The 18,277-nt window shown below is 43.7% G+C and overlaps 1 protein-coding gene across 2 annotated transcripts in view; it reads left to right on the forward strand.

Annotated features, from left to right (window-relative positions):
- Positions 1–16,447, forward strand: part of LOC144807670 (uncharacterized) — a 329,338-nt gene extending 312,891 nt beyond the window's left edge. Inside the window, exons 1-2 of one of the 2 annotated variants that reach the window (XM_078673305.1) lie at positions 6,276–6,384; positions 12,188–16,447. In XM_078673305.1, coding sequence (XP_078529431.1) covers positions 13,454–15,625 — 2,172 coding nt within the window. In that variant the 5' untranslated portion in view covers positions 6,276–6,384; positions 12,188–13,453 and the 3' untranslated portion in view covers positions 15,626–16,447. Of the gene's footprint in view, positions 1–6,275; positions 6,385–12,187 lie in introns of those variants that run through there. The other variant, XM_078673304.1, reaches the window with a different exon arrangement.
- The last annotated feature ends 1,830 nt before the right edge of the window (positions 16,448–18,277 follow it).

An 18,277-nucleotide genomic window follows, 5' to 3' on the forward strand; every position in this document is an offset into this window, starting at 1 on the left:
GCAAAGGTTTGGCTAGTAGTGAGAAATTCGGTATCCACTGTCTATAGTACGATGTAATGCCCAAGAAGGCTCGAACCTCTCTCTGTGTCCTTGGGGCACTTAGTTCTGTAATTGCCTGTATTCTTTCTGGTGTCAGTCTCCTTCCCTCCTTCAACAAGATGTGACCTAGGTAGGTCACTTCTTGTCGACAAAATTGCAGTTTTGAAAGGGAGACTTTGTGCTTCATGTCACATAAGTGACGCAATAGTGACAACGTAGCTTCCTTGCAAATCTCCTCAGTGTCTGCGGCGATCAGTAGATCGTCTACGTACTGGATCAAAGTTGACCCATCTGGCAGCACAATTGTGTCTAGTTGTGTTTTCAGAGCCTGACTGAATATTGATGGGCTTTCGCAGTGGCCTTGAGGAGCGCATTTGAAGCGGAAACTTCGTCCTCCTAAATTGAAGCCGAAAATATCTCTACTCTCTTCAGCAATTGGGATGCTGAAGAAAGCGTTTTTCAGGTCAATCACCGAGAACCAAGCTGCTGAAACTGGAACCATTGTCAATAAAGCAGTAATGTCGGGGACAACTGGAAACTGCGGTATAACTACCTTATTCACTTCTCTGAGGTCGATCACGAACCTGTATACAGGTGGTCGTGAAGGATCAGTACGTTTTAAGACCGGTAAAACTGGACTGTTACAAACGTTACCTGTTGTTTCTTCGATAACATCTTTATCGATCAGATCATAAACGATCGTTAACAACGCCTTTTCGCATTCGTTAGATATTTTGTATTGGGGAATACGTGGCAATCTAACGTTGGCTTTCAAAGTTATGACGTACGGTGCTATCTCCAAACGACCTACATCATTGGAACCATTAGCCCACAGTATATCAGGAAGTGATGACAATTCAGTTGGAATATCTTCTTTTGACAAATACATTGGAGAAATGACTTTTTTCCCTAAAGTAAGTTGTACTCCCGAGGGAGAACAGTACAAAGTCGCATACAACCTCTTTAGCAAATCCAATCCTAACAAATTTTCACCGCAACCTGTTGTAAGAATGAGGGGTGCTTCTAATTCACAGGGGCCAACAGAAAGGGATATAGGACTAGAGATCGGGTTTCTAACAGGGGCGCCAGAGAAGCCTACTGAGACATTCATTTCGCCAGACAAAGGTGCGCCAGGAAGTTTCGAGTGCATAATAGAACTTTTTGTAGCACCTGTATCCAGCAGAAATGGCTCTGACACTCCTGAGGTAATTACCTCGACATAAGGTCCATCCTGATCTACTGGAACTGAAACAACTCCCTCTCTTTGTCCATGGCTGTCCTAGCAATCGTTACCCTCATTGTCGTGATCGGTGTAATAGTCGTCAGCATAGTACTGAGCTGACCTGGACGATGCATTATTCGGTTGGTCAAAGCTATTCATGGAATTCTGAGGCGGAAAAGAAGCTGTGTTTTGGGCAAAATTTCCACGGCCCCTACCTCTATGGGCATGTTGAACACCTCTTCCCCTTACACCTGAAACACCGTTTAAGCGTCGCGCAAGAGCCGGACAATTACTTTTGAAGTGGCCCTCTTCCTTGCAATACGCACATTGATTCGGGCCATACGGAACACGCTGATGGGAAAACTCGTTTCCTTGCGCGTATCTCGAATACTGCGGTTGTTGCTGATAATTGGGCTGACTAGCCATACGAGGCGGATAGGCCTGCTGGAGAAGAACTTTAGTTTTTAAATCTTTCGTCTTTTTGTCTGCCTTATCTAGCTCGTCTTTGCGCCTGTTTTCGTAGTACTGAGCTGTTGCTAAAATCTGCGCTGACGTAGAGACAGCCCAAGCACTCTCTGAATCTTTTAGTTTAGTGCACAGTTCAGGAAGCAAATTATGTACAAATTTGTCTACGAACAATCTTTGGCCACCCTCGGTAGCCATATCCTGACCACTATGATCGGTGAAAGTTTCCTCGAATCTCGTGAAAAAGTCAGATACATTCTCGTCTTTCTTCTGCTTGCATGCAGATAGCTTGTCCCAGTTTACGCGTACTTCAGGCATAATTGTCTTCATGTACGCAATAATTCTACCGGGAAGTTCAGCTATTAACGGCTCAGGCTTGAAACCACCGACTTGTCTAGCATCTGTAGTCGTAATGTTCGCCCACGAGTCACCTAATTCTTGGTCATGATCCGTATGACGAATTTTACTCCATAAAGGATGTGGAATAACGTTCCCAAACAACATGTCTATATCCGCTAAATTCATTATACATGAGCTTGCAGTTTGGGACAACTCCTTATAATACCCAGTCGGGTTTTTACGGGGATCGGGTAGTGTCTGCTTGAGTGCTAAAACTTCGGATCTTTTTCAGGGGACATGTACCCATACGCGCTGGAAATGAGGCAGAACCGGTGGAACTGCAGTTGCGTCACCTTCCCTCCAAACCGGAGGAACCTCTCTCATGGGGTACTGTCTCGCTCTTTTCCTACTAGATGTACCACTTTCAGAGGATGACCCAGAATTACCACCCGTACTTCGATGTGATAATAATCTCTCAACTGCTTTTTCAACGTCGGGACCCACAATCATACCCTCCCCAAACTTAAATCGTACACTACGCAACTCTTGCGGGTTGCTCTTCTGACCATTATCTTCCAAATCCTCACACAGGAAAACACACATCTGCTCAAACACGTATCTTTGCGTTGGTTTATCCCATTGACGGAAAACGTTCATGACAGACTCTACATCATATCTTGCGGTGTCAATAGCCCAATTCCGTGCTAGCTTATTCAATGATTCCCTTTCCTGATAATCGGGCATTTGGCTTCGTAATTGTCTTCGTTCCGTATTAGGGGTCGTTTTAGGCGACCAAAAAAGTGGTGAAGGAAAGTTAGTAACAATGCTGGCCATTTTATGCCAGACGGAAGGTGAAAGTGGAGGAATAACTGGTGGTAGAACAGAGTCACGCAGAGCAGAAACAGAAACATTCGTAGAACGAGTATCAGAGAGACTAGAAGGTGCGCTAGGCGAAATTTTAGAAGGAACAGTAGGAGAAGTAGATGTGATCGGTGAGCCTTGAGGAGGCTGCACCAGAGAAACAGGAGCCAGCTGAAGAGCAGCTGGTGAGTGCTGTAAAGGAGCCTGTATAACAGCTACCAGAGGTGCAACTAAAGGTTGCGGAGGTGCTGTGGCATTTTGTGCATAGGGTGGTGGCGAATTTAATAAGTGGGACATTAATGGATCTTTCTCGGATCCTTTCTCTTGACCCTGTCCCTTATTTGGTAACATCGGGTAACATTTATCTACTGCTAGTTTCTTGCTCCTAAGCATTTGTTCGCTTTCCTGCTCTTCCTCGTTATCTCTGTATGCAACGGCAGCTTGCACCATCGACATACCTCTTTTATTCCTTTTTGCTAATTTTATTTCTTTCTGTTTGGCTTCTTTGCGCCATAAGCGGAAAGAGTCAAACATCGCCGGCCGGGCTTTTTTCTTGAACAATTTGACCTCTAAGTTATCTAATATTTCTGATTCGAAACTACCATATTGGGGCCATTTTAAAACACCATCCTTGCGGGTGTATTTTATCCATACTTCGTTATATGCGATAGGACCTACGCCGTGTTTTACATAGAGCTCATACGTTGGAGTTCCAATCGGAGGAACCGGACGGGAGTCCTTACTACAACCAAGACAAAACAAGTTTCCAAGTCTGCTAAAACCAGGCATCTTCGCTCACTAGTCTAGCTTCAAACTTCAAAGGATTATCTATTACGATATTTCTCGTGAATACACGAGTCCTTCGGCTTTGGGGCTTGCAAGTACCAAATCAAAGCGTATCTCAAGAATACCAAAAACTAAGTACAAACTAAGGACTGGGAGACGCTCCACTTATACTTAACTGAAGTATTTGAAGATCTGTGACGTCGCTAGAAGACTCGTCTATCGTTTCGCTCTACCAAGGATCACTGGGTCCAAAACAAGGCGATAGTCAGGGCAGCAGTCCTTCGTAGCCGTCGGGACGCGGGGAACCTCGCAGCAAAGACCTTCGGAACCACGTCGACATACAGGGGTCGCTGTAGTGGCTGGCCGTCCTCCGGAATTTTCACACGAAGCTCCTCACGAACATCTGGCTTGGACCGTCGCCGCTTGATACCGCCCCACGTGGGCGCCAACTGAGGTGCTGGGTTTTTAGGAACCCGGTGGTGCCAGGGGATAACACCCGAAGACCTCTGAGTTCTCCCTTGTTCCGGACCACAGAAACAATGAGTCTTCTATCGCAGTCAAAGATCAAGTTTTATTGGCAGCTACCAAGTAACACGTGTCCCAGAAGTACACCTCACGGACAGTAGGTTCTCGGGAGACTGTTCGTTTTTACAGAAACAGCCTTTTCCTTATATACAAAATATATAGCTCCAAGCAAGAATTCTTGAGTTTATGATATGGCTATACACATATTTCTACAATAATACAAAGAGCGAAGTCATGTAAGCAAGCCCATATTTTAGATGTCCAGTTCGTTGATAGATTACCCAGTTAGGCCTGGAACTCCCATCAGATATCGATGAAACCTCAATAAAGAAGGGCACCTCCTAGTCATAAAACTGGCCATAAACAAGGAACGTGGACAGGTGCGTGTTTGCAGAAAGCATGGTCTGTATGTAGTGAATGGTTTGTGGAATGTTATGCACTGATGTTATCGTATTCGGCCACTGGGCGAGGAGCCGCCCAAACAGGTCTGGCCGAAGGCAGTGGAGTCAGTTGGGACAGGTCAGGGGGAAGTCAGGGAAGGTGGACGTGTCCTTTTGGATCAAGCTCGACCTTTAATTGACTTATCATGAGGGCAAGACGTAAGATGGATGCCGTTTACAAAATGGAGTCTAAGGGGTCGGAACGGAAACTGCGATTTAGGGGTGTTGACAATCTTCGATTATGATGCAAATGCACAGGAATGATGTCCTAGTCATTATCGGTTCGTCGATACCAAATTCGTCATGGTATGTGGATGTTTTGTGACACGGAAAAGGACCTCGATATCGGGATAACAACAGGGTCCAGATTTTCAGAACCACACCCTGCCATAGAGTAGGGTTTCTCATAGTATTTTATTTCCTGACACACTAATGGAGATTGTCTTTTAACTGGCAGAAGCACAACAGTGACCGTACATTTTCCTGGTTTTGTCTTTAAAATGACGTACACATTAGGAATGGCATTTCTTTCTGCTGGAATATTAACACAAGTTATCCTGTACTCTGCTATGATGTTGCGCCACGGATCTTTGGCTGCAATGCCTTCCATGTTTCATTCAAACGTGCTTTCTACAGGGCACATACATAATTTGCTGCTGTAGAGAAATAATGCTCCTGTGTACTGTGGCAGACTCAGAAATATTGAAAAACTTAATGATTTCTCTTTCTGCCCTTGTTGTAAAGCCTTTCATTTTTTGACTCATACATTTGGCAGAAACATAACCTAGTACCATTAAAATAGTTGTGATGGGGAACATAGGACTGGCTCGACCAGAGTGCTTCCTGACTTGGAGGAGTATGGAGTTGACCACCTTGCCTGGTCCGGTGTGGAACCAAGCCAGCGATGCTTTGCTGCAGTCCCATTTGCCCTGCTAGCTGGTCAACAGTTTGAGGAGGAGGAGGTGAAGAGCTGGCTAAGTGTGCCATGAGGCTGACATTTCAGTACATCCCTGAGAAGTGAGCTTTGAGTCGATGTAGTGTTCCTGCTCACCACGTGCAATTCACCCTCTCCAAAGCCTCAAAAATTCCTGGGTGTGAAGGGCGGCTGATTCTGATTGGGTGCTGGATAGTTTTCCAGAAACTCATGTACTTAATTGTTCATGTTTGTCAGTAGTTAATTAAACACGCCCAGGGGTTTTATCTCTTCAGTGACACAAACTGCAATAAAGGTTTATTTGTCATTGCAAAAAAATATGAATGGCCGATGAGCCTCTGTCTGTCAAAGAATGGAAGGGCTGGGGAACTGTCAGTCATCTCACTGCTAAGCAGAGCAGTGGCATGCTTCACCCTCCATCAGACCTCTGATTTTGACCACTGGGACTTTAGAGCCCATCCTTTTAACGAGAAAAACAAAACTACAAGTCCCATAACCAGTAGTGGCGGAAGGGGTCATGCATGACCTGGGGCAACATCTGATTCAGCACATCCAGTTCAATTTTTTAAGTATTTGACACAATATTGAATTTATAACCTTTGTTTTTTATGGTCATGAGTCACCAGAATACTAAAAGCGTGTCTTTTATTTTCAAGGTCAATTAAGTAATGGTCACCAGTTTGGAAGCTCTGTTAATTATTCAGTATTTTCATCGATTTCCACATGTGGCTGGTTTGGGTCTGCCCCTGCATCGTTCCCGCTAACTCACACAGGTAAGGAGCTTGTAGCAGCAACATGATAACCCCATACTCGTCTGTAAGAAGTGCGCTCTGAGGCAGGTATCCGATCATTTTTGTAAAACAAGCAAGCTCCAACATCTGCTATGTACATTTGTTAAAATAAAACACAATCAAATCACAGTATACTGTTCCGGAGGTTCTTCCCAGAGACATTATCTGTAACTGAACGCAGACACCCTAGGAAGCATGTTCTTTTAAGACAAGTTGCGTTCACTCACCTGATGGTGACATGCTTCATCATTGGGCTATACACCTCAACAGGCCGGCGCTAGAATGCCTGGTGGGCGCCACAAGAGGGCATTTTGTCGGAGATCTTTTATTAAGTACGTCGGATGAGCATAGAACAACGGAGGATGTTGTGTCATAAGATGTGAGATTGGTGGCAGAACGAACTGTGGAGTGCACGATAAGATCGTATCCCGTTTTTTGACCCTGCCTGGTCGGCGTTCACCGTTTACCACTTGTCACCCCCTGAGGCCACACCGCCGAATCCTCTAAGTGGGGACAGAATCTCTCCTCGTACTTTACTCCCTGAAAGGACCGTCGGCATAAGAAGTTGTCCCAAAGCGGTATTCTAGAAACCTACTGTCTCCTCTATCACCTATCGTATTCTACCAGCCTGAAACCCAGCGGAACTTCGTATTGACTAAGGATGATTGAAAGTCGCCTTCATTTGCATGATATTTAAGAGGAAATAAGAGCAAGAGCGCCATGGGATCATAGTTGCGGTTACCGCTACCCTTTTCCCATTACGGAGAGAACCATCTTAGGAGCAGGTGTGGTTGTCCCCATCTGTACGGTACCTCTTCGCCCTGATGAAGGTGTGGCCATAAATTGGCCCAACATTGAAACACGCGTTGGCGTATTTCTAGCGTGTGGCAGTATAACACCGTATATTTGATGATTACACCTATCCCCAGCCTGCCCGGCTTCCTTCGTTTAAAGTGACGCAATTATTTTCCAACTGTATTGCGCCCCAAGGCATTGACGTACCTTTGATGCAATTTTGGATAAATGCTTGAATGAATGAGTTTTTAGATGAGTGTAGCCAGTATGAATGGTTAGAGAGATTGATGTACGTTGAGTGTGTGGGACTACTACAAACACCTACTGTGTTGTTTTTACCCCTTTTTTAGATGTGTCTAGTGTCCATAATGAATCATGTAGAACACAAAAAGGACACACCTTTTTATGTATAGATCATGTTGAAAATATATCTGTTCTGAAATGAAATGTAATAAAATAAATTGAATAAAAAATATGTGCGTTTGGCTTTGATACTGTCAAGGATCACCCGAGTTTTTCAATTTTAGGATCCTCTGGAAGGACCGTATCTAAATTAGTTGGGCAGGGTTCTTTGACTTTCTTTACACTGTGAGATTGGTGAAAGTTTGAATATAAGATCAACTATCGACCAGTTGCCACAATATAGTTAATGTGATCATCCTGGTCCTTGTTGAGATTAAAAACAGTGGCAGAGAAATTGAGGAACTAATGGCCCCTAACACTGTGTGAAAGTGTCGATCACCTATGGACCTGCTGGTAAGCTAGGGTCTATACTTCAGTTAAACATTTTTCATGCCTTGTGTTACTGCTTCGTTTCGGTTCCCAGATCTTGTGGTAATTTAATATCCTTTCAGGTTTTTAACAAATGTCTATTCGTTTCATCCCCTCTCATACTCTTCCTCTTTGCTCTATTTGTTTCCAGTTGTGATGGCTTATTTTCCACCTGTTTATTACTTTCCTCCACTTGCAGCATTTCTAATGACTGAATTTTCCCATTCTCTATCATTTTTATACTATCAGCTTGATTGTTTAGGCATTTATTTTTCATAACTGCTTGTACCTCCGATAGATCCTTATTAAATAGAGGGTAAAAGGGTTTTGTTGGAGACATTTGTTTACCCTCACCTTCACAATATGATATTTGGTCAGGGTTGTTTCCAGTGTTCAATCTCACTATATCTGATGCATTTGTATTTTTTATGCTTTTAGAAGCTTTATTTCTTGCTCTCTGTTGTTTTTTCCTCTCTCTTTTTGATAGATGAACTTCCGGAGCTGCGTATGTCATTGTTGATTATGTCGATCATAGGTTTATCACTTCTTGATCTTTTTTTTTATCGTCTATTTTTTCTTAAACAACAACAGTATTGTCTTTCCATTTTATTGTATCTTTAGAGGGGCAGTCGGTCTTGATGGTATGAATTCCCACATTAGGAAAATTCCCTTTTACATCGTCAACTATTGTTTTTAAAATATCTGGAATGGTAACTAGTTTGTTAATTAGTGGTGCACAACTACACTCTGCAAACGTAGATATTGGCTGAGATTGTGCCCTTACTAGTAGATTATTTTGCGTTGTTATCTTCTGCTCAATTCCGGTAACAGAGGATGCCATAGCGCTCGAGATCTATTTGGACCTCCTTTTTGTTGGACTGATACGTTAAAGCTTCCAGAGTTAATTGTGAGGTTTTGAAGAATAAATCCCAAATTGCTTCCGCGTTCCCACTTCCTGGTACCTAAGTACCTGGGCTATGGTGTTGCCCATTTATGAATGATAGGCCCTTATACTCCTCTTTTTGTGGTCCTTGAAAATCATGTCCCTCGTCACAAGAATTAATGAATTGTGGACCACTATTTAAAACGTCTTTTAGATACGGAGTACTCCAATGCTGCAGAGTTTCTGGGTTGCTGTTGTATTCGTCCTTATTAATTTGAGATCGGTTATTTTGATTAAATTTAGGCATGTCCTGTTTCTTAACTGAATTTATTTTACACAGAGTAAGATCCGATTTCAGTGGGGTATTGGCTTCCCTTATGATTTTCACCCCACCATTTAGTTCATTTGGAGCTTCTTGCTCTGGTTGATTTATTTGGCCCAAATTAGATGGTTCCCCTATCCCGTTAGCTTTTCTGATTTTTACTTTCACTTCTATTGGCATTGGCTGCCTAAGTTGGTAGTAATTGCTGAGAATCTCCCATTGTTAGATTTGTGCATTTTGGGTCCTCTTGTTGTGAACGACCAGTACGTGGAACAGTTAACATTTCTAGGTCCGTTATTTGACCCCTTTGGTTGACTTGGTCCTTATTTGAATTTGACATTCGTTCGACTTCAGCTTCAGACTCAGGGTGGCCTGGTTCACTTACTCCTTGCTTAGGGGATATAATATTTGTTCTACTCAGTGGTTTAATTGGAGTTTGAAGATCACATGGGTTTGTTAGCATAGCACCAGTTGGATCTTTCATAAAATCAAACTTTGACGGCGACTTTCCCAGTTTCCCAAATGTATGGACCTTAGATGATTTAAAGGACTATATGTCACCTGCCTGTTTTATTTTAAACATATTTAATATTAGTGTTTGTTGTATTTTTCTTTTCCTTTTGATGGGAGGGAAAGGTGGTTGCTCCTTTCCTGACCTCATAATACACACTCTAAGGTGAAGAAGTCTTGCTTCTTTCAGAGAATCAAACGGGCCAGTGACAAGACCAAACGGTGCTTTGATAGGAGAAAAGCACCTCCAAACGAAAACACCCCGAAGCACACCTCAGTACAGAATCCGCCGGTGCTGCTGGTTACTTATTTAATTAACTAATTAATTAATCGATTGATTAATATCTCGCTCCGGGTAGGGCTGTAGTCTAGGCATGCAGAGTAATTCATGGGTCAAGGGGTGCTTCAACAGGGTCAAAGTCTATTGTCACTTTCCCCTTTGCATAATTTCGCAGATTTTGTATTACAGAGTTATTACAGACTCCAATGGCTCAGCGACTTAAGGACTGATCAACCTTAGCTACTCGCCACACGCCACACACCTCTTGCCACTTGTCACTCACCACTCACTGTTCATTGCTTGTTCGTTGCTATTCATCGCTGTCAAGAGTACAAGGGAGAATGCTGGGAATCCTTCAGGAGCAAGAGCGGGATCCAGAGCCAGTCCCACTACAGACGGCAGATGTAGGCACTTCACGCCACTCCTCGGTTCAGCTCTGCTCTGCTCAATGCTTTGTGTATACGTAAAATCAGACGGCAGTTCCCTGAGATCTGAGGAAGAGAAGGGAGGCTCCAGCTATTTCCCTATGGCACTCTCATCTTTGGAGACTGCTTAGCCTAGAACGTATGGCTGATATTTTCAGGGATAATGATAAGAATTTCGAATTTAAATGGGGCCCCCTTGTCTCCTTCCTCTCCCAGGGCCGTCCGTCTGCGGTGTGTCCCTCCACCATCGAAGCCCGCCATCTCTTCCAGTTTTGATCACAATCCCAGTGTCGACCTACCTCTCGTTAGTATGAACACACCGCCACCACGGATGGGGGAAGGGGTGGATTTTTTTTGTGTTTTTTATCTTTGTTCCTTGTTAGATTCATAATTACTTATCCCATGTTAGGATGAGTTTGTCCACGCTTTTTGGCTATTCCGCATACAACACCTCTGTGGAGCAACCTGGAGAAATTACCGTTACAGAAGGCCGTTAAGTTTTCTTTAGACCTATCTGCTGGCTTAGCAAAGTTGCATGACGTTCTTCTTTTTTATCTCTCTGTCTCAGCTCCGGGGCACTTAGAAGCTGTATCTTTCATTTGACTCATCTAATAAGAGGAGGAGCTGGTTTATATTAATCAATGTACTTTGTCCACCTGTTATAATTCTGTTGAGGCTTTCTGATCCCCTGCGTGGGACCAAGTGATGGTGTAATTTTTGCCTGTGGACTGTGGAAAAAAAAAATGAATGAACACATTTTTGACATAAATCAGGTGGCAGGCCAAGGCTCCTCTGTGCCTTGCAGCAGCCGCCGCACGAGCAGCACCACAAGCGACTTAGCGCCGCGGTGCCGGCAGCGTCCGTTCCTGCCCCCAAAGCAGATCTGTAGAACTTAAAGCGCCCGTATAACCGGACGCGGGTGAAGCGGGAACCGCTCACAAAACAAACCCTGGCAGTCGTCCCAGGCTCCGCTCCGCTTGCTCGTCAACTCCTCTTCGGCTCTGCCCCTCGGCTCTAATCGATACGCTCTGCACTCAACGCCGAATCACAGGCCGACAACAAATGTGAACACCAACAGAGGGAAGAATTGTGTGTTTCCCCCAGTTGGTGAAAAAAACCAGCATAAGTCTTGGCTGCTTCTGCTGCACCCAGAGTCTTATGCGTCTTTTCAGTCTAATTTTTCTGTCTGGAAAAAGATTGTGTCCTGGTTTTCTGCACCCAGTAAATCCAGGTGCAGAAAACCTAACAACTGATAATCAAGTGGAATAAAATAAGCACATGAAAGTCCGCCTTCATTTCATTGCCCTTGATTCATACTCTGGACCATAGTTGAGGGATAGGTCTAGGCATAGTCCTCGCAGCACACAATAGATTTGCTTGAGGCAGAGGCCAAAACTCAAAAGTCAGGAAACCAGATACAAGTAGGTGGTAACTCAGGGCAGGGGAAAACGCCTGTTGTCCGTGGAGAAATTATTCACTTCCCAGAAATCTGCATTACAAATTAATTAATAGTATATGTTTTTTAATATTTGTTTGGTGCCAGTCCATATGACTTTCAGAAATGCCTTTGGGATTCTATGTTGCAACTTTATAGGGTACATGTATCCTTTGTGAGCTTAATAAAATGTTGAAAATTCTACAAATCCTCACTCCTACATCCAATTACTCTCATTCTACCATTCTACACTCTGCTCTGTCTGAAAAACAGCTCAGCATTTTCAAAATTCTGCATTGATTTGGCTTGTAAATTATATTTTTGGAAATGCACATGTATTAACTATTTAATTTTAATACTATAGGTGATTGAAATTACGGACGAAGAAAGCAAGATTTGAATGTCAGTGCCAGAAGAAGGATTATTTTGAAAAACTGAAGGACATCCAGCATTCTACGTTTAAACAATTTCCAAAAATCTAAGTGTGGCGAGGAAAGTACTATACCTGTAAGTGAAGTCTCTAATTTTGCATTTCATTAACCCAGAGCAAAGCCATATCTGTGCACACAGCATCAGAAATAATGTAGAAAGACTGCTTCAGCATCCTCATCTGAAATATTATCAGAAAGACAAATTGCCTAAGCATGACAGAATAACGTTCATCTAAAGCATCATGTAATTCTAGAGAGGAAGCACACACTGCATAAAAAGTTACAACTAAAGGTTTCTTCTGCATACCATCAAAGAAAAGACGCTGAAAGAAGACTCCGAAGATGACACGTTAACAACTAAGAGATTGGAAAATCGCCTTTGTTCAACAACCGTTTTAACCAGTTATGCAAGTTTGAGACTATCTGCCTTGGGATATACCACCTTGACCCACTCTGCTCACTCTTGCGAAAACCTTAAAAATTCACCACTTTATTGTGTTAATGACCATCTCAGATTGTTTCCTTTTTATTGTGTACTGTTCTGTAATTCTATGTAAATCACCTCAACATTATCTGTTGTGCAGTAGTGATATGTAAAACTGTTAAATATAAAAATGGATTAAAAGAGCACAGTTGCGCTATAGCTAATGTAAATAAATCCTCATCTTCAGAACTACAAACCTTAACCTTACCCCAAACATAGAAAGGGTAGAAGGAACTGATGTTCTGCGACTAATGATCCACAATAGTACTGTGCACGTTCTAACGCCTTCAGTTACTGCCATTACATCAGAGCAAAAAGGTACTTATCAGTTTAATCATTAAATATCAGACTAACACCTTATTACTGCATTGCTAAGAACCTATACAAATCGATTTGAGAAAAACTTCAGTCACAAATTAAGTTGCTGCCGGAGAGGCTATAACCTAAAGACTATTATCTGCTAGGAAAATTTCAACAGGTGTTACAGGACTGCTTCCCGACATTTTTTGCTCAATTCAAGTGTTGAGAAATTTACACACAATTTCTTTTAGAGATAAGTGCTGAACATTATCTAAACAAGCCCGACTCTAAAATCGAGGCAAAATAACCGAAGTTGGGGAAAAAAGTTACCTGTGTCAAAAAGATACAGCCATAAATCTTATCTCACAGAATTTGACAGAATGCACACAGGGGTAAACCACTTTCAGTGCAAAGTATGCCAAAAAGTTTCAGGCGTAAATCTTATCTCACTGAGCATATGAGAATCCACACTGGGGGAAAACACTCTCCGTGTAAAGTATGCCAAAAAAGTTTCAGGCGTAAATCTTATCTCACTGAGCATATGAGAATCCACACTGGGGGAAAACACTCTCCGTGTAAAGTATGCCAAAAAAGTTTCAGGCGTAAATCTTATCTCACTGAGCATATGAGAATCCACACTGGGGAAAAACCTTTTCAGTGCTCTGAATGTCAGAAAAGGTTTCGTTTCAAACTGAGTCTATATCGACATGCATTAACCCACTCTGTGGAAAAACCTTACCAGTGCGCTGAATGCCCAAAAAGATTCAACCAAAAATCTCATCTCACTGAACATATGAGAATCCACTCTAGGGAAAAACCTTACCAGTGCTCTGAATGCCCAAAAGATTTAAAACTTAAATCACTACTAATGGCACATGTGAGATTCCACACTGGGGAAAAACCTTATCAGTGCTCTGAATGCCAGAGATGTTTCATTGACAAATGGAGACTCACTAAACATACAAGGACCCACTCTTGGGTAAAACGTTATCGGTGCACTGAATGTGACAAATGTTTCAGTGAAAAAAGCAGTCTCGCTCAGCATATAAGAACCCACACTGGGGAAAAACCTTATCAGTGCTCTGAATGTTACAAATGTTTCAGCCAAAAAAGCAATCTCACTGAGCATATAAGAATCCACACTGGGGAAAAACCTTATCAGTGCTCCGAATGCCAAAAATGTTTCAGCCAAAAATCTCATTTCACTGAACATATGAGAATCCACTCTGGGGAAAACCCTTATCAGTGCTCTGAATGCCAGAAAAGTTTTTGTAAGAAACAGAGTCTATCTCGACATGCAATAACCCACTCTGTGGACAAACCTTATCAGTGCCCGGATTGTCAGAAATGTTTCAAAGACAAAAGCAGTCTCACTCAGCATACAAGCTACCACTCTAAGACTAAGGAAAAACTTTATCAGTGCTCTGAATGCCAGAAATGTTTCGGTAATCAAAGCACTCTGACTCAGCATACAAGAACCCACACTGGGGAAAAACCTCATCAGTGCACAGAATGCCAGAAATGTTTCATTGAAAAAAACAGTCTCACTCGGCATACAATAACCCACACTGGAGAGAAACCATATCAGTGCACGGAATGCCAGAAATGTTTCAATGAAAAACGCGATCTCACAGTGCATATAAGAACCCACACTGGGGAAAAACCTTATCAGTGCTCTGAATGCCAGAAAAGGTTTTGTTACAGACAAAGTCTTTCTCATCATGCAATGACCCATTCTGTGGAGCAACCTTATCAGTGCTCTGAATGCCAGAAATGTTTCGGTAATCAAAGCACTCTGACTCAGCATATAAGAACCCACACTGGGGAAAAACCTTATCAGTGCTCTGAATGCCAGAAATGTTTCCGTTTAAAAAGTAGTCTCACAAAGCACATAAGTACCCACACTGGGGAAAAACCTTATCAGTGCTCTGAATGCCCAAAACGTTTCAACCGTAAATCACTTCTAACTGTACATGCGAGATTCCACACTGGGGAAAAACCTTATCAGTGCTCTGAATGCCAGAAACAATTTAACCGTAAATCACTTCTAACTGTACATGTGAGATTCCACACTGGGGAAAAACCTTATCAGTGCTCTGAATGCCAGAGATGTTTCAGTGACAAAATGAGACTCACTAAACATACAAGGACCCACACTTGGGTAAAACGTTATCGGTGCACTGAATGCAACAAATGTTTCAGTGAAAAAAGCAGTCTCACTCGGCACATAAGAACCCACACTGGGGAAAAACCTTATCAGTGCTCTGAATGCCAGAAATGTTTCAATGAAAAAAGACATCTCACGTTGCATATAAAAACCCACACTGGGGAAAAACCTTATCAGTGCTCTGAATGCCAGAAATGTTTCAGTATAAAAAGTAGTCTCACACAGCACATAAGAACCCACACTGGGGAAAAACCTTATCAGTGCTCTGAATGCCAGAAATGTTTCAGTATAAAAAGTACTCTCACACAGCACATAAGAACCCACACTGGGGAAAAACCTTATCAGTGCTCCGAATGCCAAAAATGTTTCAGCCAAACATCTCATCTCACTAAACATGTGAGAATCCACACTGGTGAATAAAATTATCAGTGCTCTAAATGTCAGAAAAGATTCAGAGGTAGAGATGGTTACAAGCGCCATAAGAAAACACACTGTAGGAAGGTGGATATCTGACTATGGTTACCCCCAACTTTTTGCCTAGTGTTTAGCTGGTTTTCGACTTAGCCTGGGCCCTGAATAGCAGGATCCCAGGCCAACTATCGGCTCTCTCCTTAAAACGGACTCCATGTACCTTAGGTACATACACAATTGGATATTGGTTCACCTTATGAGTCCCTGTATAGTGTACCCTAGGTACTCAGGGCATAGGTGTAACCAAGGCCTACCAGGGGCTGCAGCATGTTTTATGCCACCCCTGGCTGGCCACCCAAATAGACACAACTGGCTGATCACTCAGCTGGGGCAAGGTCGTGTAATTACCCCTTGCTTAGGTGTAGTATTCCTATACCTACATACATATAGATACATAGTAACCTATAAGTCACTCCTATGGCAGGCCTTAACAATCCTGAAGGCAGAGTGCTTGGTTATATGTGAGATGGTGCTCTAGCATGAGCTGAGCCTGTCTGCAGCGTTCGGAACTACTTCCTTATAGCTGTTCTATGATATTGCCATACTATATACTCTTAAGTGCATTATAATCCTCGCGGTTAATGCTAACTTTGGTTTGGCTTTATCGAAACATGTCGTGTAAGGTGTCATACGCTTTGGAATACTACCCCCTCGCCAATTCTGGAGACGGGGTTAGTATTCCACTCTTCTAGACGGAGAAGACATGTTAGTTCTGACGATCACGGTTAAAGTTAACCAGAGCCCCAGCGTTACAAAATGAACGCTGCTGCCCCAGACACCAGTCTGGCCTCCTGCTGCTGGGAGTCCTTCCAGCTAGGGAGGCCTGGACAATAGGTTTACTGCCTGGAGAGGTGCGAGCACCGCCCCATACAGGAGTTTGTGTATTAGGACAGGGAGGGTTGAAAAGAAACACACTGCCTGGAGCACTCTAGGTGCTCCATGCATACCCCAGTTCAAACCGGTTGCTGGGGCAACCCTGCCCCAGCTCTGGCGCGAAACTGGAGAAAGGAAAGGGTGTGTAACCACCCCCCTTCCTGGTCCCACCTATAGGAGGGACCTAGTAGGTAAACCAGCCCACTTTAGTTGTATAAAGATAGGAGCTGACCCAGGAGACTTTAGATTAATCCTGGAATCGAACTGAAGACGAAACTCTGGACCCTTCGACATTCACCTGAGCTGAAGACTGAAGAATCTCCCTTGTGGCCAAGGAGTGACCACCCTGGGCAACTAGGCACCATCCAGCGACTTGAAGGCTTGCTTTGCCCCCGTTCCCGCCGGAACCCGAGCGCAGTGCCTGACAAGATCCTGACTCCCTGAGCCCTCTGACCCCACTGCACGACTCCAGCACAGCTGAGCACTGTGGACGGCGTTGGACCTTGTGGACCGGACATCTTGAAAAGTCCTTCTTCTTGCTACCAGCGCAGCTCCTGAGGCATCCTCGAAGCTGTGCACTGGGGACTGAGACTCCCCGAGACTGAGCACCACCTGCACCGAAGATCAGCCCTCCGCATTCCACGTGTTCTGCGTGGGGCCCTTCTGTTTGTGTTCTACTCGACGTGTTGTCCCGGTTGCTGGCCAGTTGGCTAGTAGCCCTGAGACGACTATGCTTTAAGAAATCCATCGCTGGTCTGGTTGCTCCAGACTGGCACTTGCTTCCCTGAAAAGGTGAAGTACCTCAGACCCTCCTGGCCTGCACCAGAAGCCTTTTGTGTATTTATTTATTTATTTTGCATATTTATAGAGCGCTCTAATACCCGGAGGTGTCCTGGCGCTAGAAGGATAGACTGGTGTGATGGAGCGTACTTACTGAGTGAAGAGCCATGTTTTTAGACCTCTTCTAAAGGCCATCAGATTCTGGGTTTGTCTGAGCGCAAGTGGAAGTTTATTCCAGGCCTCAGCCGCCCCGAGAGAAAAACTCCTGCCTCCCCAGCGAGCTTTTTTAATTCTGGGGACCGTAACCAGAGCCAGTTGTCCTGACCTCAGGGTTCTTGCTGGTTTATGCCAGAAAAGTGATTTCAAGTGCCTAGGGCCCGTATCGTGGAGGGCCTTGAAGACCATACATACTGCCTTGAAAGTGATTCTTTTACGGATGGGTAGCCAATGTAGCTAATGTTTATCACAACGTTGACCCGTGCTTCGCCTTCAAATGTCATACTGAGGTCTAGATCCTATATTTATATCAACAACTTTTGACTAAACGTTCCAACCAGGTGTCATACAGAGTGTATGTTACTGAGCGACGCGGACAGTCTTTTCACCATGTCTATGGCTGACAAGCGGTAACTTAGCAACCCATAATAGTCTATCTACCATGCAGATACGGTCTGAGTAGATCACGTGATCCCGTTCCCTTGGTGATATTACCAAAGCCGGAACCCAACTTCGCCATTGCGATTTGGAGCAGCGATCAGGACGTGATTCACTCCGTACTTGGTAAGCATTATCGAAAATCCCTAACAATCGTACTCGCTAGTCATAGTCCATTTCAACGGTTGTACGGGCAATGTCCCTAACGTTACTCTAACCCTTGTTTCCAGACGCATCTTGATTGTTTTTCGAACTAATCTACAAACCAACCCCAGTCCCGTCGGACGTGTTTTA

This window comes from Lissotriton helveticus, chromosome 1_2 (genome assembly GCF_964261635.1).
Source record: "Lissotriton helveticus chromosome 1_2, aLisHel1.1, whole genome shotgun sequence".
Classification (NCBI taxonomy): domain Eukaryota; kingdom Metazoa; phylum Chordata; class Amphibia; order Caudata; family Salamandridae; genus Lissotriton; species Lissotriton helveticus.